The sequence below is a fragment of the Amblyraja radiata genome, chromosome 12 (assembly GCF_010909765.2).
Source record: "Amblyraja radiata isolate CabotCenter1 chromosome 12, sAmbRad1.1.pri, whole genome shotgun sequence".
NCBI classification, from domain to species: domain Eukaryota; kingdom Metazoa; phylum Chordata; class Chondrichthyes; order Rajiformes; family Rajidae; genus Amblyraja; species Amblyraja radiata.
The window spans coordinates 16,051,814-16,079,285 of NC_045967.1; the positions used below are offsets into that span (position 1 = coordinate 16,051,814).

The window sequence follows — 27,472 nt, forward strand, 5'->3', positions numbered from 1 at the left end:
GTCCTTTCAGATGTGGTGAAGATTGTGACCACATCCGAAGGAGCGTAACAAACTCAAGAAGCTTCAAAGCGATGCGTGAAGAAATGAGCGCCGATTTCACTGTTCTGATATTCCATACAGAGGTGCGCTGGCTTTTGCGTGGTAAAGTTCTCAATCATATGATTCAACTTCCAGAGGAAAAAGCACTGTTCTTGGAGAGAGGGTGTACCGAGAAGGAGAATCAGCTTCATGAAAAGATGCAGGATGAAGTGTTCGTGATGAAGGTTGCTTACTTGGCTGACTTCTTTGCCGAGGTGAATTCCTTGAACCTGTCACTTCAAGGAAACCTCCCAATGCTGCACACAGCTTGTGACAAAGTGGCAGCGTCAGGAGGACGATTCACCTTTACCACAGAAGAGTCCAGGACGGTGACACGACTATCTTCCCTGAGATGACGACTCTCCTGGATGCTACGCCAGATGCTGAATGCCACTTCCACGAGGAGATCTGGCAATTAGTGAAGCCATCGAACGTTACTTCCCCAGAACTGGACGACCGCTCACGTGATGTGTGGATCGTCCGACCCTTTTCCGTTGAAGACGGTGCCATCAGCGATACTGACATGGCTACGAAGGTTGAATTTTACCGAATTTGTGAAGATGCGCAGCTCAAGAGTGACTTCATGGAACAAGAGCTCGCCACATTTTGGCTAAAAGTGAAGGACTGTCCTGTTCTTTCGAAGAGGGCCCTGGCCCTATTGGCCTAGTCCCCCTCAACTTACGACTGTGAGGCTGGATTCTCAACCATGGTAACTTTGAAAACAAAGGCACGCATTAGGCTTGTGATCGACGCTGACATGAGGTGTTGCCTGTCGAGCATTCGTCCTGGTTTTGATTGCCTGATGGCTGCGAAGCAATTCCAGCCATCCCATTGACTGAGCATTGGCAGACATGTTTTAATAAATCGGGCTGTTTTTTTTTCAATTTTTGTTTTGGGGGTCACGGTACTGACCAAGAATGTCTGATGGGGTCTAGGGCCCACAAAGGTTAAGAACCACTGTTCTAAGGGAGTACAAAATCATGAGGGGAATCAATAGGCTGAATCTTTTACCCGGAGCAGGGGAATCAAGAACCGGAAAACATGGGCTGAAGGTGAAGGGGAAAAGATTTAATAGGAACCTGAGGGGCACCTTTTCACACAGAGGGTAGTGGGTGTATGGAACAAGCTGCCAGATGTAATTGAGGCAGGTACTATAACATTTGGACAGGTAGATAGGAAAGGTATGAGCCAAACCAAGACTGGTTGCACAAGCGTAGATGGGCCATCTTGGTCAGCTTGGGCAAGTTGGGCCGAGGTATGACTATATGACTCTCCGACAAGACTCATTCAGAAAATCTTCCAGATTTCACTGTGGTAAAATGTAAAGGCTACTACTTTGGGCAAGGTACTGCATATGCTGGAAATAGGAGCAGGATGCAAACTGCTAGATACTGCTTGACTCAACGGGTCAAGCAGCATCCATGGGGAGAAGGGAATAGTCGACGTTTTGGGTTTTGAGTCAAAACCCTGTATCGGGACTAAGTGAAGAGGGAAGATCGCCGGTATAAAGGAGAGAGGGTAAGAACTGAGACTGGAGCCAGGAGGTGGAGCAAAGAATGACAGGCAGACAGAGCCTGATGAGGGAGCGGTGGATATGGGAGGAGGGGGCACGTCGGTAATAGGCAGAAGCAACAGAGGAAAAAAAGAAGTCAGGTAGAGCTGGGGTGTCGTCGTGTACCTGCTTTGTGTCCATCTTCACCCCCCCCCCCCCCATCGTGCTCCATCTGCCTCCTTTTTGTTTCTTTCTCTTTTTCTCTCTTTATCTGCTTCCACCTATCAGGCACTAACCTCTATCTCCCAATTCCATCCCTCCCCCTCTCACATACCTGCCTCCATCTGTCCATCGGCGTCAACGGCCAAAGGGAGGTGACAGAGGAATGGGGTTGAGAAGGAAGAATAGTTCAGCCATGCTTGAATGGTGGAGTAGATTCAATGGGCCAAATGGCCCTATCCTACTATGTATTTTCTTATTATCCCCCACCCCTCCTCACTCCACATCATCTACTGCCCCTAGATTCACCGCTCCCTCTCTCCTCTTTATAACAGCCGTCCTTCTTTTTCACACCCTCTCCACTCTAATGAAGTATCGACAATGCCTCTCCCCTCCCTCCCTCTCCTCTTTATACCAGCCTCCCTTCCTTTTCACACCCTCTCCCCTCTAATGCAGGGTCTTAACCCAAAACATTGACAATTCCTTCCCCGTCCCCACAGATATTGTTTGGCCTGTTGAATTCCACCAGCAGTTTGTTTGTTGGTCTTCCGCAATGGATTAGTTTAGAGATACAGCTTGGAAACAGGCCCTACGGCCCACCAAGTCCATGCCGACCAGCACCCCAACACTATCCTACACACATGAGGGACAATTTTACAATTTTACCAAGCCAATTCGATCTATAAACCTGTACATCTTTGGCGTGTGGGAGGAAACTGGAGCATCCTGAGAAAACCCACGCAGGTCACGGAGAGAACGTACAAACTCCGTACAGACAGCATCCGTAGTCAGGATCAAACCCGGGTCTCTGGTGCTGTAAGACAGCAACACTTCCGCCGTGCCACTGTGATTATGGAAGTATTGATCACTTAATATAATAATGCATCAATATGAGTGCAATGTTGCTCAATACTACCTTGTTATGACTTACAAACGACCAAGCACAAACCACAGATATAATTGTTGTGTTGCAATCTCATGCAATTGGTTCAATGCCATCTTAGATTCTACACATACTGAGTTGATTACACACTGTTAAATAAAACTGAAATTCATAAAAACAATTGAAGCTTGCACCTTAATTGTGCATTCACCATTTCAACAAAACCCTCCCCTTCTCACTTCTTCCCCCCTAAACCCCACCCCCTTCCCACCCCCTCTCCACTGTGCCCCACCTGGATATGCATCTATTTCTCCCCCTTCCCCTCCACTTCCACCAAAATTCCTTCCTCTAGCTTCACAATTTGCAACTCTTTTTGTCCTTAGTTTTAATATAGAGGTATGTTGCGTGGAATCCTTTTGTCTCACACCTTTTATCTATTCATCTCTGGCTCTTGTCCACCATCTGCCTATTCAATGACTCAATGACACATGTACCTAGGTACGGCTACATTCTTTATTTTTGCATACAATACAGAAAGTGTGCAAAGAGTCATCGATAGGGACGCAATGAGCTGGCATGCAATCTTAACGGATAGAGTTCATAAGTTCATGTCATAGGAGCAGAATTAGGCCATCTGCCCATCGAGTGTACACTGCCATTCACTCATGGCTGATCTATTTTTCCATTTCAATCCATTCTCCTGCCTTCTCCCCATTAAAAGGAGTGTAGCCTTACAGAGAAATAGATGCGGTGAACAGTCTTTTCCCCAGGGTAGGGGAGGATAAAACAAGAGGCCACTGGTTTAAGTTGAGAGGGGAAAGATACCTCCGGGGACTACTTTTTCACAGAGTGTGCGGTGGGAAAGAAGGGCGGCACGGTGGCGCAGAGGTAGAGTTGATGCCATACATCGCCAGAGACCCAGGTTCGATCCTACTGGTGCGGTCGGTATGGAGTTTGTTCTTTCACCCTGTGACCATGTGGGTTTTCTCTGGGTGATCCGGTTTCCTACCACATTCCAAAGAGTTACAGGTTTGTAGGTTAATTGGCTTCAGTAAAATTTGTAAATTGTCCCTCGTGTGTAGGATAGTGCTAGTGTGTAGGATAGTGCTGGGGTGATCGCTGGTCGGTCCTGGACACAGTGGGCCGAAGGGCTTGTTTTCGCGCTGTATCTCTAAAGTCTAATGCCTTCAGAAGAAGTTATAGAGGTGGGTACAATCACAACATTTAATTCAATCCCTCACTCGCTGTGAATCACAGCATTTGCCGGCGGCCTGGCCCACCACTCCTCCATCTCGGGGAATTGTTGTCATCTTTCCTCACTGAACTGAGAAGGATTTCCCTTTCAAGTATTTGTCCAGTCCCCTCGTGAATGTTAACATTGGGTCTAACCGACAACAGGCACAAAATGCTGCAGTAACTCAGCGGGTCAGGCAGCATCTTTGGAGAAAAGGAATAGGGGATGTTTCAGGTAGAGAACCTTGGTGAGACTGAGAGGCAGGGGGAGGGAAACTAGAGGTATAGACGGTGCTTTGCATAAATGAGTGGAAGATATGCAAAATACAATGACGACAATCAAGCAAAAATGCGGCACACAATAGGCCATTGTTGGCTGTGGGATAGGTGATAACGAGTATACCAGCAACATTGGGTCTGCTTCCATCAGGTTTTCAAGAAATGCATTCCAGATCAAACAACTTTGTACATAAACAACATTGCCATGAATTTTCTCCCCTGACTCGATGCCTAAAGAAGGATCCCGACCCGAAACGTCACCAATCCTTTTCCTCCAGAGATGCTGCCTGACCCACTGAGTTACTCCAGCACTTTGTGCCTCTAATCGTTAACTCCACTTTGGTTTATTTTGTCAATGACCTTAAAAAGAAGCTCTCAAGCTTCTGTGACAGGCAAGGGTGTTTCTAGTCCTGAACATTTAAGCTGGGGCTGCTTCTCATGAGTTAATGCAGTCCCCCCAGAGTCTGCCTTGATCTACTTCACAAATTAGAGAAGAATTTCCAAACCTTCAGTTTTCATAAATTGCCCACAGATTTTTCCCCTCTGGCCTTTTTCCTTCACTGTCCCAACAGGGATGGCGAAGTGCCAAGTCTGCAAGGAAGGTTTGTTGGATTACATAATCTTTCAATGTGTCAGAGGAGGAGACAGGAGTGCTGCTCCTGTCACCATAGCACACCCCGTTACTCCTCAACAGGCAAGGCCTCTAGCATAATTAAGGATGAGTCTCACCACGGACACTCCCTCTTCTCCACTCTCCCTTCAGGCAGGAGGTACAGAAGTGTGAAACACACACCTCCAGACTCAGGGATAGTTTCTTCCCAGCTGTTATTGGGCAATTGAACCATCCTATCCACAACTCGAGAGGGGCCCTGAGCTACCATCTACCTCATTGGAGACCCTCAGACTATCTTTAATTAGGGTTTAAAGGAATTTAAATTACATTAAATTTTAAATTTAAAGGAATTTAAATCAAATTAAAGGGTTTAAATTACATCTTGTACTAGATGTTATTCCCATTATCCTGTATCAGTACACTGTGGACGGCTTGATTGTAATCATGCATAGTCTTTCTGCTGACTGGATAGCATGCAATAAAAAGCTTTTCACTGTACCTTGGTATTCGTGACAATAATCTAAACCAAACTAAACTATCACCTAAGATAGACTTAAAATGCTGGAGTAACTCAAAGTATCAGGCAGCATCTCTGGAGAAAAAGATTAGGTGACGCTTCGGGTTGAAACCTTTCTTCAGACTGAAAGTAGAGGTGAGGGAGGGGGTTATAAACTGGATTGAACGTAGGGCCCAACTGCCTCTACCGCCCATGTCCACACGTCCTTCTCCCCCCCCCGCTGTGCTCCTTCTAATCTTTGTCATCCTTTGCTTCTGCCCTTGTCTGGACTCTGGCATTCCCTCTCTGACCTCTCCCCCTCTCCCTCCCACTCCCTCGCTGGCATTCCCTCTCTGACCACTCCCCCCCTCTCCCTCCCTCTCCCACACCTCCTCAACACACTGCCTGTCAAAGGATGACACTGGCCCAAGTCCGAAAGGAGCATCAAGACGTCGCTGTCTCTGTTTGACAGTGAAACAAGAAGTGAAATGTCCTGTGTAAAGATTAACCAGCACTTCACAAAGTAGCACTTAAAAATAAAATGTTAGATGAAAAACCACTTACTGTCCGATGGAATGCTTTCACGCAATGTCAAGAAGGGGGTTGGAATTTTTGAAATATTTCTGGGTTTCCTGCAGATGACTTTGGAACACCAATTAAGTCCACGTGGCTCTGAACATACTAGTTACCGTCCCTGCTCACTCTGTCAAAGCAAGTGATGCATGCTCAGTCAAGCTCCCATCCACTCAGCTACTTGAGCCTGTCTCTGTTTGACTTACGCACCACATCAATGTGAAGCTGTGTGACACTTTACGTAAACAAGGCATATCTGATTTCACAGAGACCTTGACTGCACTCTCTAACTCAGTCACCACCAGCACGGTAATTTGGTACAGCACATGCTGTACCTACACAGTATATTATTTGGCAGTCACTTCCTGACTTGTAAGCTTGCCAATGCAAGTGAGTTCCGCATAAGAATGTTCCTGTCAATGGCTCAATAACACTGACTTAAGGCAACCTAGGCTGGGCAGGGGCCAATTTTCGCAATTGTTATTGTTGTTGAATGCCTCTTTCCATCAACCGTCAAGAGCTAAGAGTCAAGGGTGTTTTATTGCCATATGTCCCAAAACGGAACAATGCAATTACAAATATGTAAATATATTACTCGTTAAAAAAAATCATAAAATTGCATTATACACGACAAGAAACCAGTTTATATTAAAATATTAGGTAAGAAACAGACACATAAATAGATAATTGTACTGCAAAGTCAAATATAGTGTTCCCAAGTATATATAGTTTGGAGCCTATTTGGAGGTTGTAGTGTTTAATAGACTGTTGCTTAGAGGGAAGAAGCTGCTCTTGAACCTGAACTTTACAGTTTTCAGGCTCCTGACGGCAGGGGTGAAATGGGACAGTGACCAGTGTGGTGTGGGTCTTGAACCAACCTGCACCCTAACCTCAACTCTACCTCAGCGATAAACTAGATCGGACTTTATACGACTGCGGTGGTGTAGCCACTAGAGCCGCTGTCTCGGGTTCGATCCTGACCTCGGCTGCTGTCTGTGTGGAGTTTGTATGTGCTACCTGTGACCGCGTGGGTTTCTTTCGGGTGCTCTGGTTTCCTCCCACATCCCAAAGACGTGCGGGTCTGTGGAGCAATTGGCCTCTGTTAAGTGGGTACAGGTGAGTAAGGGCTTTGATTGGCGAATGGGGCGGAGTGAAATGTAAAGGAGAGGGGCGGAGTGAAATGTAAAGCTGGGGGGAGGGATATAAGTGGAAAGGGTGAGGAAGGAGAAAGAGGGGGGATAACAGGGAAATGGAAGACTCAGTAAGGGTGGGAGTGAACAAATTAAGGAGGAGATAGGAACAGGGGGAGGAACAAAGAACTGCAGAGGCTGGTTTATATGAAAGATACACACAAAGTGCTGGAGTAACTCAGCGGGTCAGGCAGCAACTCTGGAGAAAAAGGATGGGTGACGTTTCTTCAGACTGGGGTCTGAAGTAGGGTCGCTACCCAAAACATCACCTATTCCTTTTCTCCAGAGATGCTGCCTGACCCGCAGAGTTACTCCAGCTTTTTGTGTCTATCTTCTAAATAATACACCGGCTTGTTTCAGGAGCCAAATTCCGTGCGTAGGAACTATTGAGAACATTCCGGAAAAGACTTTCCGTTGGCTGGTATGGAATGTGTCCATTTCCTCTGGGCTTATAAATCACAGTAACACGGTGAATGCAAACACAAGAACCATGAGCACTGAGGGATGTCTGAATAGTGTATCAGGAAAGGCATATTGCAGTTTAGAGACACAGCATTGAAACAGGCCCTTCGGCCTACCGAGTTCACGCCGACCATCGATCACCCATACACACTAGTTCTATATTATCCCACCTCTTCATCCACTCCCCACACATTAGGAGGCCACTTACAGAGAGGCCAATTACTCTACAAACCCGCACGTCTTTGGGATGTGGGAGGAAACCGGAGCACTCAGAGGAAACCCACATGGCCACAGGAAGATCATGCAAAGTCCACACAGATAGGACCCAAGATCAAGGTCGAACAGGGGTCACTGGTGCTATATATATATATATATATATATGTGTGTGTGTGTGTGTGTGTATGTTATAATACGAGGTTTTCATATTATATATTAAATATTCATTATATATATATTGAATATATATACACACAAACACACATGTAACTAATATATGTTATCATATGCATATATATTATATATTAAATATTAATATATTAATATTTTATATATATATATGCATGTGTGTATATGTGTAAATATATATGTATATATATTGTGTGTGTGTGTGTGTGAAAATACATAAATATATATATATATATAAATATATATATACAGGTGAGGCTACCATATCTGACAGTGGGAAATCCCTAAGTTACCAAACATTCCTTACTGCTTCCTTTGTCAATGCGCGATCTACCAGTGCCCTCCATAATGTTTGGGACAAAGACCCATCATTTATTTATTTGCCTCAGTATTCCACAATTTGAGATTTGTAATAGAAAAAAATCACATGTGGTTCAAGTGCACATTGTCAGATTTTATTAAAGGTTTTTTTTAATACATTTTGGTTTCACCATGTAGAAATTACAGCTGTGTTTACACATAGCCCCTCATTTCAGGGCACCATGATGTTTGGGACACATGGCTTCACAGGTGTTTGTAATTGCTCAGGTGTGTTTAAATGCCTCATTAATGCAGGTATAAGAGAGCTCTCAGCACCTAATCTTTCCTCCAGTCTTTCCATCAACTTTTATTGCTGTTTATCAACACGAGGACCAAAGTTGTGCCAATGAAAGTCAAAGGCATTATGAGACTGAGAAACAAAAATAAAACTGTTAGAGACATCAGCCAAACCTTTGGCTTACCAAAATCAACTGTTTGGAGCATAATTAAGAAGAAGGTAGACAAAAGTGCTGGAGAAACTCAGCGTGTGCACAGCATCTATGGAGCGAAGGAAATAGGCAACGTTTCGGGCCGAAACCCTTCTTCAGACTTAAGAAGAAAGAGAGCACTGGTGAGCTTACTAATCGCAAAGGGACTGGCAGGCCAAAGAAGACCTCCACAGCTGATGACAGAAGAATTCTCTCTATAATAAAGAAAAATCCCCAAACACCTGCCTGACAGATCAGAAACATTCTTCAGGAGTCAGGTGTGGATTTGTCAATGGCCGCTGTCTGCAGAAGAATTCATGAACAGAAATACAGAGGCTACACTGCAAGATGCAAACCACTGGTTAGCTGCAAAAATAGGATGGCCAGGTTACAGTTTGCCAAGAAGTACTTAAAAGAGCAACCACAGTTCTGGAATGAGGTCTTGTGGACAGATGAGATGAAGATGAACTTATATCAGAGTGATGGCAAGAGCAAAGTATGGAGGAGAGAAGGAACTGCCCAAGATCCAAAGCATACCACCTCATCTGTGAAACACCGTGGTGGGGGTGTTATGGCCTCGGCATGTATGGCTGCTGAAGGTACTGGCTCACTTATTTTCATTGACATATCCCATCTGCTCAAGTTCAAACAAATGCCTCAAAACTCATTGGCCGGCAGTTCATTCTACAGCAAGACAATGATTCCAAACATGCAGCTAAAGCAACAAAGGAGTTTTTCAAAGCTAAAAAATGGTCAATTCTTGAATTGCCAAGTCAATCACCCGATCTGAACCCAATTGAGCATGCCTTTTAAATGCTGAAGAGAAAACTGAAGGGGACTAGCCCCCAAAACAAGCATAGGCTAAAGATGACTGTAATACAGGCCTGGCAGAGCATCACCAGAGAAGACACCCAGCAACTGGTGATGTCCATGAATCGCAAACTTCAAGCAGTCATTGCATGACAAGGATGTGTGGCAAAATACTAAACATGACTACTTTCATTTACGTGATATTGCTGTGTCCCAAACATTATAGTGCCCTGAAATGTATAAACATTGCTGTGATTTCTACATGGTGAAACCAAAATGTATAAAAATGGCCTTCATTAAAATCTGACAATGTGCACTTTAATCACATGTGATTTTTTTTTTCCGATTAAATATCTCAAATTGTGGATTACAGGCAAATAAATAAATGATGGGTCTTTGTCCCAAACATTATGGAGGGCATTGTAGCTTTCATTTGCTTGGTGTTTATTTGCTGTTCAAGAATTAATGTTGACAAAATGCAACCAGGCATGAAAAATGTTCAACTGCATATTTTGTCCCGCAGTAAAAATAAACAGGAACATCTGCAGCACAAACTGGTAAACGGCATATACAATAATAAACCTTTTACTCCTTTCCACCAAAACACCATCTGCAGTCATGTGCAAGCCTTTGGTGGATATAAATAGGTCTTTGTACCACTTCCTTACATGCCACACTCAGAAAGCACCATCATCTCTGTAAGTGCCCGTTTCTCTCACAGTTATGGGCAAGACTGCACAATGATTTGCATATTTTACACTCTATTAGCACAATTACTCAGCAAGTGAATCCCTGGGGACTAATAACTACACATTGTTTCTCTTCACTTCCTAAACTGTTATGTATTTTTAAAAGCACTTTATACCGATTGTAGATATTAATCTACCAGTAAACTACCGTCTAGTTTCATTGACTAATATGTATGTTGTTTTGATCAACAGCGGAAAATAACCTGATGCATTATTCTTCCCCACTCCAGAGCTGCCTATCAGAATGAACGCTATCCTTTAGCATGCTGATTGCAACACTGAGTGTTTCCCTTGCCGTACGTCAATAAAGCTAAACAATTTATGGTGGAATTTGCATTGATATAATACTTTTCAAATATTGTACTGAAGCACTCCTGATGAAGTGAATCATAAACAGCCACAAATCAAGTCCCCACAAAACAACAGGTAATATATTTTTTTGCAAGGTTAGTTGTTTATAAATATTACATAGCATTCCTGCATTTGGGGTGGTGCAGTGGCGCAGCTGGTAAGATGCTGCCTCACTGCGCCATGGACCCGTGTTCGATCCTGACCTCAAGATCAAGATCAAGATCAAGATAGATCAAGATCAAGATACATTTATTTGTCACATGTGCCAGTTGCACAGTGAAATGTGATCACCATACAGCCAAACAATAAAAGCACCTCTGGACCGCTTGGGTTTCCTCCAGGTGCTCCGGGCTCCTCCCACATGTGAAACATGTGTGGATTTGTAGGCTAATTGGCTTCTGTAAATTACCCCTATTGTGTAGGGAGTGAACGTGATAGTGAGATAACATAGAACTAGTGTGAATAGGTGATCGATGGTTGGCATAGCTTGGACTTGGTGGGTGGAAGAGCCTGTTTCCATGCTGTATTTCAAAAATAAATTGAAATATTTTCAAAATAACATGGGATTTTTTTCATCGATGATGTAGGCCGACCCAGTGTCACAAGGACATTGGGCATTAATGCAATAAAATAAGAAGTGCATAACTCCTTGGGCCAAGATCAAACGTGACATTGTCAGAGACTTGAAACTTGAAAATTGTAACAGGGGTCACATAGAACATAGAACATAGAGCAGGCAAGAGAATAGTACAGGAACAGGCCCTTCTGCCCACAAGGTGTGTGCCAAACTGGATGTCTACTGCACATCTCATATTTCTTGCACAATCCACATCCCTCCATTCCCTGCATATTCACCTACCTATCTATGTAATCTGTTGTGTGCGGTCCTAGAAGAGGTTTGACTATTATTTATTGCAATTGTTTCACTCTTTGGATTGATTAATTGATTAAAAGACGCAGGATGGAAACAGGCCTTTCGGCTCAACGAGTCCATGCCGACAATCAATCACCTGTTCACACTAGTTTGATGTCATCCCACTTTCTCATTCACTCCCTACATATTGGGGGTAAATTACAGAGGGATAATTAACCTACAAAAACCCGCACGTATTTGGGATGTGGTAGGAAACCTGAGCACCCGGAGGAAACCCATGCAGTCACAGGGAGAATGTGCAAACTTTGCACAGACGGCACCTGAGGTCAGGATCGAACCCAGGTCTCTGGCGCTGAGAGGCAGCAGCTCTACCAGATGCACCCTTACGTCACTCTCTATACATTTGGTACGATTTGTCTGGATAGTGTGCAAAATGAAGCTTTTCATTGTATCTCGGGAAACTTGACAATAATAAACTTAACTAAACATGGAGAACACATATGGCCTTTGTGTAATATTGCATCTGCTGAAAGTGCAGCACCCTCTCAGTACCAGTGGAACTTTGGGCTTCAATAAAGGAGTCCAATTCACTGCAGAGAAACAGCAGAAGGGGTTTCCCTGTATTGACTAAAACCTAAAAAACAAATAATTTCATCCTCAGTACTTTTTTCCCCACAGTGCTCTTGAGTTTTTCCTCCATCAGCAAACACATTCCAGGCTAACGTTCCTTGCCAGATTCCAGTCCGACTCGCCCTGAGGTACCGGCCTTTTTAGGCTTTGCCTGCGTATAAATCAGCCGAACACGATTCCTACACGGTGAGTTAAATTGGAAGCTCCACAGTCACTTTATATATGACTGACATTTAAGAGGAGATTTTGTTGATGACTTGACAAGACATGGAAAGGGAGGAGAGAAGAAAAAGTGATTTATGTGTCAGCATTCTCTGCTGCCAGCTGTTTGTGAGGAGGTGTGTGTGTGTGTATGTGTGTACACATATTTGCATCTGTCAGCTTGTACATGTGCATGTGCCTGCATATGTGTGTGTGCGCACATGTGTGTGCATGAACGCATGTGAGTGTGTGTGTGTATGTGCATATCCAATTTTGTATCTACGTGTATATGCATCTGTGTGTGTGTGTGCGCGTGCATGTGTATGTGCGTACATATTTTTGCATTTATGAGTTTGTACACGTGTATGTGCATGTGCCTGCGTGTGTGTATATATATGTATATGTGTGTGTATGTATATGTGCCGGAATGCATGCACACACATATGTGTGTAGGTCTGTACTTGCATGTGTGTGTATGTGCATGTATGCATCTGTAAGTGTGTGTGCGTGTGCGTGTGGAAAGGCTCTGTATGGAAGTAGTGTTGCATGCAAGATTAATTTTTGCCTGTCCCCTGCAATTTTGGGCGGGACCTCTAATGTCTTGTTCCTGCACAGACTTTTACTGATCACTGTCGTGAGTAATCTAGGTGTAATTTATGTTTTTGTCTGAGCAAGTGAGGTTTTCACTGTATTTGCACCTCACCATCCTTGTGCATGTGACAATAATATCGACTTGCATTGTCTCTACTTTAGTTTAGAGATACAGGAAAACAGAGCTTCCCAGAGAAAACGCACGCAGGTCACAGGGAGAACGTACAAACTCTGTACAGACAGCGCCCGTAGTCAGGGTTGAACCCGGGTCTCTGGCGCTGTAAGGCAGCAACTCTACCGCCAAAATCACTGAACTAATCTCAAAGCCAGAACGAGATGTGCACAGATTGTATTATTTCAATATCTGTAATAAGATCCCTATTTTGTTTGTTAGCTACATGTATCGAGGGATGAGGAGATAGGACCAGGAAGATGAAGATGAGACATTGAGAGGCTAAACATCTTTTCTTGGCAATCCTGTTTTTCGTAGGAAAGAACAGCAGCATGTAAATGTCCTAGCTAACCAATCTTTTGACAGTGCCAACCTTTTTAGTCTCTGACCTTTCAAATAAACTCCAGTGATTCAAATCCATTCTGGGTCCATTAAGCAACACTCCATGATTGGTAGCATTGTAATCTTTCACCATGACCGTTTCAGATATAGAATGATTGACTTCTGACATCAAATAGGTTTTCCATGCATTACAGCACTCAACAAAGATCTCACTGCAACAAGATTTAAAATCACAATATGAGGCCTGTTATAACCCCAGACTTGTAAATGCAGATGTATCTGCTTACCTCTACCGGTTGAGGGATGGTCAGCTTTGGTAACTTGCACTTGGAGGTTGTTGTGCAGGGTTTCACATCCAGGAGGTTTCCGAATGCCTGGTTACTGAAAGCATCCTCGATTTCCATCAGGGGTTTTAGCTCTGGTGACTCAATGGGGGCTTGTTCCTGCCCGTCCATTGGCCTGACGTAGGCGGTGGGCTTCTGCTGAAGAACACTGGACTTGCAGTGGAGTCCTGGCAGGAAGTTCTGGCTGGAGAGAGCGCTGCCACCAGGAATCAGGGAGGTGGAGGGGAGCGGTGAACCGCAGGAGTAGGAGCCACCGTCGATGTCAATGGGGGACTTCATGTGGCAGCCGTCTTTGTAGGAGTGATCGCTGCTGGCCGGCTTGGAGTGGCCGTGCCGCTTGGAGCGCGAGGTGGTGCCGGGACTCGACGACTGAAGCTTCACGCAGTCGTCCACACTGGCCTGCAGGTCACTTTTGTGCAGCTCGCTCTGACCGGCGTACGGGTCGCCGTACCTGTCCTGGGACTGTTCGTGGGAGGCCGGGTGCTTCTCCCTGCCCTGTTGGTTGCCCGGCTGACTACTGCTCTGCAGGCCATGCCCACCAGTCGACCCGTGCCCACCTCGGGACCACTCCACCCGTGACTTTTTGCTGGGGTGCCCGTGCAGCAGCGTAGAACTCAGCGACAGGCAGGATGAAGGCGGGGGCATGCAGGAGGAAGAGTGATTGCCACTTTGGTGCGACGGCACCACCTTAGTCCTGGGCTCGCTGAAGAAACTTGGCTCCATCTTATCCGTGGGCGCCTGTGGGATCAGGGACTTGGGGATGCCCACGAGGTGACTCTGGTTGGAACGGTTGGTCAGCAGGTCCTTCATCTCGTCGTAGTTCCCTAAAGTATTCTGCACACGGCTAGAAAGCGCATCACCTTTGCTGGTCTGAAAGATATTAGACGGCATACAAAACTGGACAATAATTATTTTAAAAGCACAGCAGTAAACCCTTGCAATACATCCCTCCCAAACAGAAAACATTTGTACATCACATACTTAAAGCTCACAAAATAGACCTTTTAAATATCCCAAAATATAATTGATAAATCCGATTCATTATTGGGATGTGTTTGGTGAACCAACGAGAAGAGAAGGGTTTCATCTCTCATCCATTATGGTTAATGCTTGACCCCAGAGAGCAGATGATTCTTAACTAGTTAGTTAGCTTAGTTTAGTTAGTTTAATCAGTTCTTTAGCCTAGTTAGTTTAGTTTATTATCACATGTACCGAGGTACAGTGAAAAGCTCTTAATGTTGCATGCTATCCAGTCAGCGGGAAAACTACACATGATTACAATCAAGCTGTGCACAGTGTAAAGATACATGATAAAGGGAATAATGTTTAGTGCAAGATAAAGTCCAGTAAAGTCTGAATGAAGATAGTCTGGGGGTCTCCAATGAGGTAGATGAAAGGTCAGGACCACTCTAGTGGGTGATGGGATGATTTAGTTGCCTGAAGTCAGCTGGAAAGAATCAGGAGATGTGTGTTTTCAAATTTCTGTACCTTCTGCCTGATGGGAGAGGGGGAAAGATAGAGTGCCCAGGGTGAGACTGGCCCTTGATTATACTGGTGGCCTTGCCGAGGCAACGTGAAGTGTAGATGGAGTCAATGGAAGGGAGGTTGGCTTGCGTGATGGTGTGGGCTGCACATTTTATAGTGACCAAACAAAGCCTCACGTCAAAGCATTTTACTGGGGGAAAGCTCTCTGTGCCACAGACGGAGAGTATATAGAGCCCAGCCTCCTGAAAGGCAAAATGAAAGGGTTAGTTTGGGATTGGCAAACAGAAGTACCAGATGTTGCCGACCTTTCCCCACCAAGTCGCTGATAATGCCGGAGGATGTCAATTTAATCCTGGGTAGGTCATACATATAGGCCTCTGGACAGCTGCCAAGGGCATGATTTCCTTTGAAGAGTGTCGGCTAAAAGACAGCAGAGTGCAACACCCTTTGAAAAAAAGCTTTGATTTTTTTCGGTCTCCCTCTATTAAAATAACGGGAAGAATACAATGATGGAGGATGTGTCTGGGGTTGAACTGTGCACAAGTTGGCTACTTAAATTGTACCAGCTATGAAGAAACAAATTTTTTTGTAAATGTGTACATTTATCAACACAGAGGGCGGCATGGTGGTGTAGTGCTAGAGTTGCTGCTTTATAGAGCCAGAGACCCGGATTTGATCCTGACTGTGGGTGCTGTCTGTATGAACTTTGTACGTTCTCACTGTGACCGCCAGGGGTTTTCTCCGGGTGCTCCGGTTTCCCCCACACTACAAAGACGTACAGGTTGGAAGGTTAATTGGCTTTGGTAAAATTGTAAATTGCCCCTAGTGTGTGAGATAGTGCTAGTGTACGGGGTGATTGCTGATCAGAGCGGACTCGATGGGCCGAAAGACCTGTTTCCGCACTGTATCTCTAAAATCTAAGTCTAAAGATAGCATCTTAAAACTCTGGTACGCGCTGATTCTCACCATTCATTAATCTCCCTAATGTGCAGGATAGTGCTAGTACGGGGTAATCGCTGGTCAACATTGACTCGGTTGGGCAAAGGTCCTCTTTCCGCGCTGTATCTCTAAACTAAACTAAAATCTTCCCTGCGTCTGCAGTGCCACACTGCACACCTCCTCCCAGTCAGATTTACAATGGAACTGATTTAACAACACATAATTTAAGGCATTGATCAATGCCAGAACACATAATATTCATCAATCTTTCCCATTAGCTATTAAGAGAGGGCGAGCCAGTTGCTTTTTACACCTAGACTGAAGCTCACTCTCTCATCAATGAGCAAAGCTTTTCATTCAATTGTTGCTTCTTTTTTAAAAAACAGCTTTTTAAGCTCAATACGGCATCTGAGAAGACAATACCATTGCACCCTGCATATCCCACCCTGGGTGTCTGCTATTTCACATTCCTAACCCTCAAGACCCATTTCCCAAAGATGCTGCTTCCTCTGTTGACACTCCGAGCAGAATGTGCAGTCAGGAAGATGGAACATGATTTTAATTATGGATCGAAACAAATTTGGGAACTGTGAATGTACCGACCTCTTCACATCTTACTGAAAGGTTAGAGGGAGAAGGCAGGATATTGCGGTTGAAAGGGAAAAATAGATCAGCCATGATTGAATAACCCACACTCGATGGGCTGAATGGCCTAATTATGCTCCTATCTCTAAGCATCTTATGACATTTAAAGGTAAAAACTGCGTCCAGATTCATTAACAGTGAGAATCAGTGCATACTAGAGTTTTAAGATGCTATATACAGAGATACAGAGAAGAAACAGTACACAAGCATTATCCTACACACCCTGTACACAAGCATTATCCTACACACCCTGTACACAAGCATTATCCTACACACCCTGTACACAAGCATTATCCTACACACCCTGTACACAAGCATTATCCTACACACTAGAGACAATTTACAATTTTACGGCAGAAATTACCCTACAGACCCGTATGTCTTTGGAGTTTGGGAAGAAACCGGTGTACCCGGAGAAAACTCATGCAGTCAAAGGGAGAACGTACAAACTCCGTACAGACAGCACCGATGTTCAGGATCGAACCAGGGTCTCTGGCGTGCTAAGGCAGCAACACTACCGCTGCGCCTCTGTGCTGCTCTGTAACTATCGCTACAGTTTTCCCGTTCTGAGTGTGTTAAACAAACTGAAGTAAGGGACCAGCTAACCGCCACCACTATCTCAACGATACCAAACTTCAGCTGAAATAACACATTTTCACCAGGCTACCTTGTAGGGTTCACCGAATAGATTAAAACTTGAGGCAAACAGATCTTCATCTTGATGGACTTCCTGATTCCGTCTCTCCCATTCTTTTCTCCTCAGCGCGTTTCGGTCCTGTTCGTAGTGACTGCAACAGACATTGGAGAGAGGTCATTAATAGGCATGAATGCTCGGCGGTAGTTTCCCGAGGTCCCTGCAGAACCCACTGGGTGGGTCCCTGTGACAGACGATGGAGCACAGCGCAGTACAGCACAGTAACGGTCTGAAGAAGGGTCCCAACCCGCAACGTCACCTATCCATGATCTCCAGAGGTGCTGCCTCGACCCGCCGAGTTACTCCAGCACTTTGGGTTTTCTTTTGTAAACCAGCATCTGCAGTTCCTTGTTTCTGCAGGAACAAGCCCTTCAGCCCAACATGATACCAAGATCATCTCTTATCTATGTGCACATAATCCATATCCCTCCAATTCCCTGCATAACAATATGCCTATCCATATGCCTGAGTGTACATTAACCGCTTCCCTATAATTCCCAGTATATTTATATCCCAATCCATATGCCTACGTGTACATAATCCATATGCCTCCAACCCACATATCTATATGCCTATTCAAATGCCTCTTAAGTGCCACTGTCATCAATGCTTCTTAAATGTCACTATCACATCTGTCTCCACCACCACCCTAGGCACCCACCATCCTCTGGGTAAAAGACTTGCCCCACACATCTCCGTCAAACTCTCCCCCTTCTCACAGTAAAGCTACCCCCTCTAGTCTTTGATTTTTCCACCCTGGGGAAAAAAGATTCTGACTGTCTACCCTTTCTAAGCCTCCCATAATTTTTATACGCGATGGATCGATCGTTACCGTTAAGACCCTCGAAGCGCGGAGCGACCTGCCTGCTGGAAGAAGAAGCGGAGGGGAGCAGAGGGTGGATAGGGACTGGGATGTGGAAAGGGGCGCGGCATCGAGACGGCTCAAACCGTGAAGGAAAATGCACAAACAGAAGAGGTGGCAGGTTCCAACTTGCAGTGACAACCCTCGGGGGGCCATGCAGTGAGGGACACTTCTGTGCATTGAGCCTGCATTGATTTGTTATGAGCTGCTGGCTGCGCTCGGTATCAGTTAATTAGCGTACAAATTTGAGATGACAATTTAAATAGTAGATTGCACACGCTGATGTTATCTGTGGCAAGGGTAAAAAAAAAAGCCCAACATCTGCTGCCTTTTGCACAGCTTGAGTAACCAATATTAATATCGGGCGCAAAGGTAAAACTTTCCAGCTGAAGTTGAAAAATCATCAAAGCGCTCCAACCAATTTTCTGGCATTGTGAATAAATGCACTGACGGTCTCACACGATGAGGTGTAATAAAGAAGAAACCTCGCAGCTCCAAGGATTAAATACTACAGCAATCCCTCTTTCAGCGTTAAAATGTTCATTATTAATTTGAAACAGCAGCTAATTAAACTTGCGGTTGATCATTTAGCCTCTTTGTTCTGCTCCTTGCTGAATGTTTACACTGATGGTAAGCATGTTAACTGTAATCAGCCATTCAGCGCTATCAAAGGGAGGGTGATTCCGTTTTGTTCTCTTGAATATGTTTGTCCTTCTCACCACAAAACCCATATAACAACGGGCCTGATCTTTGCTGGAAGAATAACAAAGTCTGAAGAAGGCTCCCGACCCAAAACGTCACTTATCCGTGTCCTCCAGAGATGCTGTATGACCCGCATTACTCCAGTGCTTTGTGCCTTTTTTTATATTACAGAGTTATCAGGCCTCACTGAAGATAGACGCAAAATGCTGAAGTAACTCAGCAGGTCAGGCAGCATCTCTGGAGAAAATGGATGGGTGATGTTTCTCGTTTTCTCCAGAGATGCTCCCGACCCAAAACGTCACTTATCCGTGTCCTCCAGAGATGCTGCCTGTGCCTGAACTAAGTTACTCCAGCATTTTGTGTCTCTCTTCGGTGTAAACCAGCATCTGCAGTTCCTTCCTACACATATCAGCCCTCACTGTAAGTTCTAAACACCACATTCTGTTACACACCGCTCCTTATCATGGTACGAGATACAATATAACACAGTGGCGCAGCGGTTGAGTTGCTGCCTTGCAGCACCAGAGACCCGGGTTCGATCCTGACCATGGGTGCTGTCTGTACGGTGTTTGTACGCTCTCCTTGTGACCGCGTGGGTGTAACAGAAAGTGGTGTTTAATTCACACCCTAGTGCCATTGGCCACATACACAGATTGCACCTCGTCCTTGTATTTTTTAAGAGCTTTTGTTTTTGCCCAAAAACTCACTGAAGAAAATTAAATAAAACATCAAACAAACAACAGTACAGCCTAAGAACAGGCCCTATGGTCCACAATATCCATGCTGAATATGATGCCAGTTTATACTATTCTTCTCTACTCAAATCCCTCCAATCTCTGCAGATCCATGTGCCTATCTAAAAGCCTCTTAAACACCACTATTGTATATGCCTCCATCACCACCACCCGACATCAAGTTCCAGGCACCCACTGTGTAAAAAAAATTGCCCCACATATCTCCTTTAAACTTTGCCCCTCTCACCTTAAAACTATGCCCTCTAGTCTTTGACATTTCCAACCTGAGAAAAAAGGTTCTGACTCTTTACTCTAAATATGCCTCTCATAATTTTATATACTTCTATCAGATTTTTGCTCATCCTCTGACACTTCAGAGTTAGTCAGGAGTGATGAACAAAACGTTTTATCTACGTGGCCATTGTAAATCCAGAGACAATCAGCCTTTCTGCCCCAGAGTCAGAACAGTCTAAAATTGCCAATCTCATTCCTGCATGAGATTGGCATTCCTCTCATTCCTCATCAATGAAGAAGAGTCTCGACTCGAAAATTCATCTATTCCTTTTCTCCAGAGGTGCTGCCTGACCCGCTGAGTTACTCCAGCATCTTGTGTGTATCTCTGGTGTAAACCAGCATACGCAGTTCCTTCCTAAACATTTCTTAAAACCTGCCCTTTTTTCTTATTTTTCCTACTCTTCTCAGAGTTTTAATGCACTATTTCCCCCTCTGTTCCCATTTTGCCTCTAATTCATTATTTTTCCACGCTTGTTTCTCTATTTAAACACAAGAAATTCCAGATGTTGGTTTACAAAACAAGATAAACTAATCTCCTCAGCCTGCACATGATCCAAATCACTCCAGTCCTTGCATATCCATATACTGTACTTATCTAAGAGCCTCTTTAGTGCCACTATCATTTGTGCATCTTACCACCTCTGGCAGTCTGAGGAAAGGGACCCATCCTGAAACATTGTCCCCCATTAATGCTGCCTAGATTACTCCAGTAAACAAGACACGTTACGTCTTTGTTCCTCAATCTTTAAATTTCATTGGATAGATGGTATCAGAGTTGCTGCCTTACAACACCAGACACTGTGGTTTAATCCTGATTACGAGTACCGCCTATATGGAGTTTGAACGTTCTCCCTGTGACCGCGTGGGTTTTCTCCGGGTGCTCCGGATTCCTCCACACTCCAGACATACAGGCGTGTATGTTAATTGGCTTTGGTAAAATTGTAAATTGTCCCTAGTGCGTAGAATAGTGCTAGTGAACGGGGTGATCGCTGGTCGGCACGGACTCGGTGGGCCGAAAGGCCTGTTTCAGCATTGTATCTCTAAACTCTAAAGTCTCAATCTCAAAGCTCAGGGAACTCCTCAGACATCCTAAAGATACAAGGAACTGTAGACGCTGAAATCTTGCGCAAACCACAAAGTGCTGAAGGAACTCAACGGGCCAGGCAGCATCTGTGGAAGGAATGGACAAACGACGTTTCAGGTTGGGACCCTTCTTCCAAAGACATTTTTCTTGCATGCCATTTGTAGTGGAGCATTAATCCATTCAAATCAAAGGAGATGTTGTTTGGGTTACGTACGGCACAGTAGAGCTGCTGCCTCACGGCGCCGGAGACTCGGGTTCGATCCTGACCTCGGGTGCTGTGTGTGTTGAGTTTGCATGTCCTCCCTGTGATGCCGTGTGTTTCCTCCAGGTGCTCGGAAGTGGGATAATATAAAAATAGTGTCGGTTTGGAAAGGGCGAAGGTACCTCTTTCCATGCTGGATCTTTCAATCAATTCAATCTATTATAATCATGAAGGGAGTATCTACCATTCCCTGAGCCCCACATAGTCTGAATCCCCTCCACACCAATATATGGACTCACTTCAAGTGACAGTGCACAAGAGCTGTAAGTTGAACAGCACATGAAGAAGATGTTGACACAAGGAACCACAGATGCTGTTTTACCAAAAAGACACAAATCATTGGAGTAACTCAGTGGGTCAAGCAGCATCTCTGAAGATCATGGATACATGATATTTCAGACTCCAAGAAGACTATATATGAAGATGAAGAATGGCGCACACTCTACATCCTTGAATCCAGCATACGTGGCCCTATAAACACAACAAAAGAGCAGCAAAAGTAAAAGGAAAGACGTTTATATGGGAGGGCAAATTGAACTAGCTTGGTCTCTTGGACAAGGGCCTATTTTCCTGTCACAAGACTCTATGACTACATATGTAATTTTACTAGCAAGATACCCTGAAATATCCTTGGAGATTAGCTACAAATAATCACTTCACGATATTCCCACGACAATTTTTTTATGCCCACAGACAATAGCTTATTTATTTTTGAATGGATTTAGCACCCAATTACAAATGAAATCCAAGGGAAATATCCTAGGAGTTCACCATACATAGATCTGTCAACGGTCATTTTAACAGTTGGACTTTTGAAGCAATGCAGTCTGTTCATTTAGGGGATTTCTAAAATAAGTGAAACCAGATTTAAGGGATAATGAGGTTGCACTGCAATAATTAGTGAATAATATCACTGAGGATTAGATCAGGCATGTTAAAGAGTCAAGAACATTAAGCTACTATGTTCATAACTTTGTCACTCTATTGATAAGTTTATTGTTGTCTTTGTGGTTTGCCCTGTTTGGAGTATATATTTTAAAATATATTTGCTGTTTGATGAATGTTTCTTTCTAATAATGAGTACACAAGCATATGTTTACTTCTTTTTAATTAACTTTAAATTGGCAGCTGAAGCAACAGAGCTATAATTAAAACAATGACAGCATTAGATTCTAATCTTCACTGCTGTGAAATCCATGTCTCCATGGTGTCAATTTGTGTTTGATATCGTTTCCGTGAGGGTATTGACTAGCGTGGTGCTTTCTGAAGAGAAAGTATCTCTTTAGCTAAAATTAAAATAAAGTAGTTAAAATGGTGGCGCAGCGGTAGAGTTGCTGCCTTACAAAGCCAAAGACCCGAGTTTGATTCTGATTATGGGTGCTGTCTGTACAGACTTTGTACGTTCTCTCTGTGACCACGTGGGTTTTCCCCAGGTGCTCCGGTTTCCTCCCACACTCCCCAGACGTACAGTTTTGTAGGTTCATTGGCTTTGGTAAAAATGTAAATTGTCCCTAGAGTGTAGGATAGTGCTAGTGAGTAGGATGCTCTCTGGTCGGCAGGGACTCGGTGGGCTGAAGGGCCTGTTTCTGCGCTGTATCTCTAAAGTCTAAAAGAAACTAAATGACATTGCAGGATTAAAACAGGGCACCACAGTGGAGAAGCTGGTATTGTTGCAGCCTCACAGCATAAGAGTCGGGGATTTGATCCTGACTACTGGTGCTATATGCACGGAGTTTGCATGTTCTCCCTGTGACCACGTGGATCAGCTCTAGGTTGCTCTGGTTTTCTCCCACACTCCAAAGATGTTCAGGTTTGTAGGTAAATTGGCTTCTTCAAATTGTCCCCAGCATGTAGGATAGTGCTAATGTACGGGGTAATTGCTGGTCGTCGAGGACTCGGTGGGTCTAAATATCCAAGCTGTATCTCTAAAGTATAAAGCCTCAAATCTTGTTGTGAGGCACACCTTGTCCCTGGTCCAAGTTTAGATTCAGGGTTATTATTGTCACGTGTACCGAGGTACAGTAAAGTGCTTTGTTTTACATACTGTCCAATCAGATCTGATAATACTCTACATAAATACAATCGTCAAAATCAGTTCAAACATGTACAACAGAATGGGCAAAGGGGAAGTTACAGAGTGTAGAATATAGTTCCCAGCATTGTAGTGCATCCGTCAAACAGACAAAGTCCAATGTCCGCAATAGAGTAGAGATGAATTGGGCAGTGCCCAGCTTGGCTTATGGAAGGGCCGTTTAGAAGCCCGATGACAGAGGGGAAGAAGCTGTTCTGTTGGTACGCACTTTCATGCTTCTGTACTTTTGCCTAACGATAACTGGGAGAAAAGAGAATATCCAGGGTGGGACAAGTCTTTGATTATGTTGTCGACTTTTCCGATGTAACGTGAAGTGTAGATGGAGTCAATGGAACTATTTAAGAAACATTTAGATAGGTACATGGGTAGGATAGGTTTAGAGGGATATAGGCCAAACGCAGGCAGGTTTGACTAGTGTAGATGGGACAACTTGGTCAGTGTGGGCAAGTTGGTTTGAAGGGCCTGTTTCCATGCTGAACGATACCATGACACATTGGCGTAGTAGTAGAGTTGCTGCCAGAGACCCGGGTTAGATTCTGACTAAGGGTTCTGTCTATATGGAGTTTGTACGTTCTCCCTGTGACCGCGTGGGTTTTCTCTGGATGGTCCGGTTTCCTCTCACACTCCAAAGACGTGCGGGTTTGTAGGTTAATTGGCTCTGGTAAAATTGTAAATTGTCCCTAATGTGTAGGATAGTGCTAGTATATGTGGTTCGCTGGTCGGTGTGGACTCGTTGGGCCGAAGGACCTGTTTCCATGCTGTATCTCTAAAATCTAAAGTCTAAAGACTTCTCTAACCAAAAGGATCACAATTTCCCTTTGAATGACCTCACTGTTGTTCCAGCTTAATACATTGAATAATGGTCTTAAAGGAATTCATCTGGTTTGGATCAAAGACATCCTCATTATGAAGCCTCCTCCAAAACCGTCGGGGACTAACTTCTGAGGAAGTGTTAGTATTCACAGAAGACATTGTAACAAGTTAGAATTACTTTGTTGCAGGTGAGATATGACAGTGGCCAGAATTTGTCACAAATCCAATTGCAGTTAAAACTAAAAACATACTGTCCACAATACGGTTTAATGTAGATGAATGACAGTCTAAATCCAACAATATCACAGCAGTTAATGTCACCGACTCTCAATTCATTCTCACTGATTTGGGCACCAACATAGAGAATATAATTTTTTATCTAGATTTCATTATGTACTTATGAAGTGTCCCATCTCCATTATTTCACATAATGCAACATCCTTCAATGTATTATGGCCCAATCTTCTCAAGCCATTTGGAGATGCTGCCTCAGAATACTCATTGAACTTCTATTAGCCTTCTGACTCACACTGACCTACAACTCTACAAATGGCAATATATTCTTGCTTGGCTTGCAAGTTACATTCTCTGTGAACTAAAACATTCTCGAGAAAAAAATTAATTAACTTAAACGGGTCAAGCAGCCAAGTGATTCAGTTAAATTCTGTTCAGAGATACAACATGGAAACAGGCACTTCGGCCCACCGACTCCCCGCTGACTAGTTCACTAGTTCTATCCTACACACGCAGGACAATTTACAGAAGCCAATTAATCTACAAACCTGCATGTTTTTGGAGTGTGGGAGGAAACCGGAGCACGCAGAGAAAACCCACGCGGTCACGGGGAGAATGTGCACACTCCGTAGAGACAGCACCCGTGGTCAAGATGCTGTAAGGCAGCAACTCTGCCACTGCGCCACTGTGCCATCCATTTTTAACAATGTGTGTCACCTGAAACTATACAAGTCTTAATAATTTGGAATACTTTATTTTGTTTTAGAATATTCCATTTGTCTGGAGATTTTTCAAAAAGATCTATTATTTGGTAGCTCCCACATTTGACGGTCAGCGTATAAAAGACCTGTAGTTGACACAAAATGCATTCCTGTGCATAAGACATTGAGGTGCTACATACAAAAGCCCAGCTCCAAGTATAGGAGAAATGTGCAGGGCAAGTTGATTTTGACACAGAATGCACTGCCAGGAGTGGTGGTGCAGGCAGATACAAAGTGGTGCTTAATAGGCTTTGAGATAGGTTAATGCATGGAGTCATATAGTCATACAGTGTGGAAACAGACCCTTCAGCCCAACTTTCCCAATCAGCATGCCCCATCTATACTAGACCCACCTGCCTGCGTTTGACCCATATCTCTCTAAACCTATCGTATCCATGTACCTGTCCAATGTCTTAAGCATTGTGATTGTACCGACCTCAACTACCTCCATCAGCAGCTCGTTCCATATACCTACCACCATTTGCTTAAAAATGTTGCCCCACAGGTTCTTACTCTCAGTAAAAGACTCTGTGCATGTACCCCATATATTCTTTTCATGATCTGATACACCTCTATAAGATCACCCCTCATCTTCCTGCGATCCAATAGAATCCTAGCTTGCTGAATCTCTCCTTATAACTCAGGCCCTCAATTCCTGGCAAAATCCTCGTAAATCTTCTCTGCACCCTTTCCAGCTTAACAACATCTTTCCTATCACAGTATGACCAAAACTGAAAATAATACTCTAAATGTGCAGGAAATGGAAGGAAATGGATCATGTGCAGGCAGAGGAGACTAGTTTATCCTGGCATAATTTGGGGCTGAAAATGTGGGCCTTGGAGCCTGTTCCTATGCTGTGCTGTTGTATGTTCTGTATTTCCAGCATCAGCAGTACTTTGGAACGTGCTGCCAGGGGTGGTGATGCAGAAAGATATGATAGTAGCATTGAAGAGGCTTTAAGATAGGCACATGGATAAATAGGAATTGGAGGGATATGGGTTATGTAGGCAAAGGAGATTAGTTTATTTTTAACATCATGTTCAGCACAGACATTGTGGGCCGATGGGCCTGTTCCTGTGCTCTGCTGTTCTATGTTCAATGTAAGATGATATCATTAACAGAAAATGTGATGACATTGTTACAATGTCAGTCTAGACTTACACACCAAAGTGCAACTGCTGTAAATCATGTTGCAATAAAATTAAGACCCAAATATTTGAAATCACAGTGGGATCGGTACGGATGTTGAATGTCTATTAAAGAAATGGAAAACTAATAACTTAGAAAAGGTACAAAACCTTCCGTGCCACTTGGAAAGACCACATCTCTCATGAATTATTGAATGGAGACTTGGAGAAAGAAATGGAAAGGATTTGGAGAAAAGGAAGTGGATATAGAATGATTCCAGGAACCACAATTTGCCCAGAATTGAGCACAATTTCCAACATTACAGAAATAGCCAGTGGTTCATAATCAGACATAATTAGTGAATAAGTGATTGAGACAGGTACAATAAGGACATTTTAACAGGCATTTGGACAGGTACATGGATAGGATGGATTTACAAGGATATCAGTCAAATGCTGGGAACATAATCAAAGACTTGTCCCACCCCAAGCTTGAAAGTGCGCACTATGAGACTCAACAACAGCTTCCCCTCCCTCCATTATCAGGATTCTGATTCGGATTCCATAAGCTAGGGTGTTGTCCGATTCACCTCTATCCCAGTGAGGACAATGGACTTTGTCTATGGAACAGATGCACTAGAATGCTGAGAACTCTGCAATTTGTGTCTTCCCCTTTGCACTTGCTTGAAGTGAAAGTGAAAAGTGAGCTTTATCCAGCTCCACCTTTCCAGGGTCATCGGTGCCAGCTCCGATTAGTTCAGTACCTTTTCATACCTCTAGTTTCCCTCTCGCCTGACTCTCAGGATGACTCTTAAATGGAGCATCTTGGATAGCATTGATGAGTTGGGCCAAAGGGCCTGGTTCCATGCTGCACGACTCTATAACTCTAAGTGCTAAGCTGCAATAATCATCCTTAAGTCTGAACACATATATGACACAGATAAATCCATGTCATGTTATATAACCCCC

General features: G+C 44.0%; 1 protein-coding gene across 3 annotated transcripts in view; it reads right to left on the minus strand.

Moving 5' to 3' along the window:
* The window catches only part of aff2 (AF4/FMR2 family member 2), a 465,473-nt gene that overhangs the window by 324,812 nt on the left and 113,189 nt on the right, over positions 1-27,472 (minus strand). For 2 of the 3 annotated variants that reach the window (XM_033030287.1, XM_033030285.1), the window contains exons 2-3: positions 17,512-17,632; positions 13,719-14,672 (exon numbers count right to left, since the gene is read on the minus strand). In XM_033030287.1, coding sequence (XP_032886178.1) covers positions 13,719-14,672; positions 17,512-17,632 — 1,075 coding nt within the window. The remainder of the gene's footprint in view (positions 1-13,718; positions 14,673-17,511; positions 17,633-27,472) is intronic. The other variant, XM_033030286.1, reaches the window with a different exon arrangement.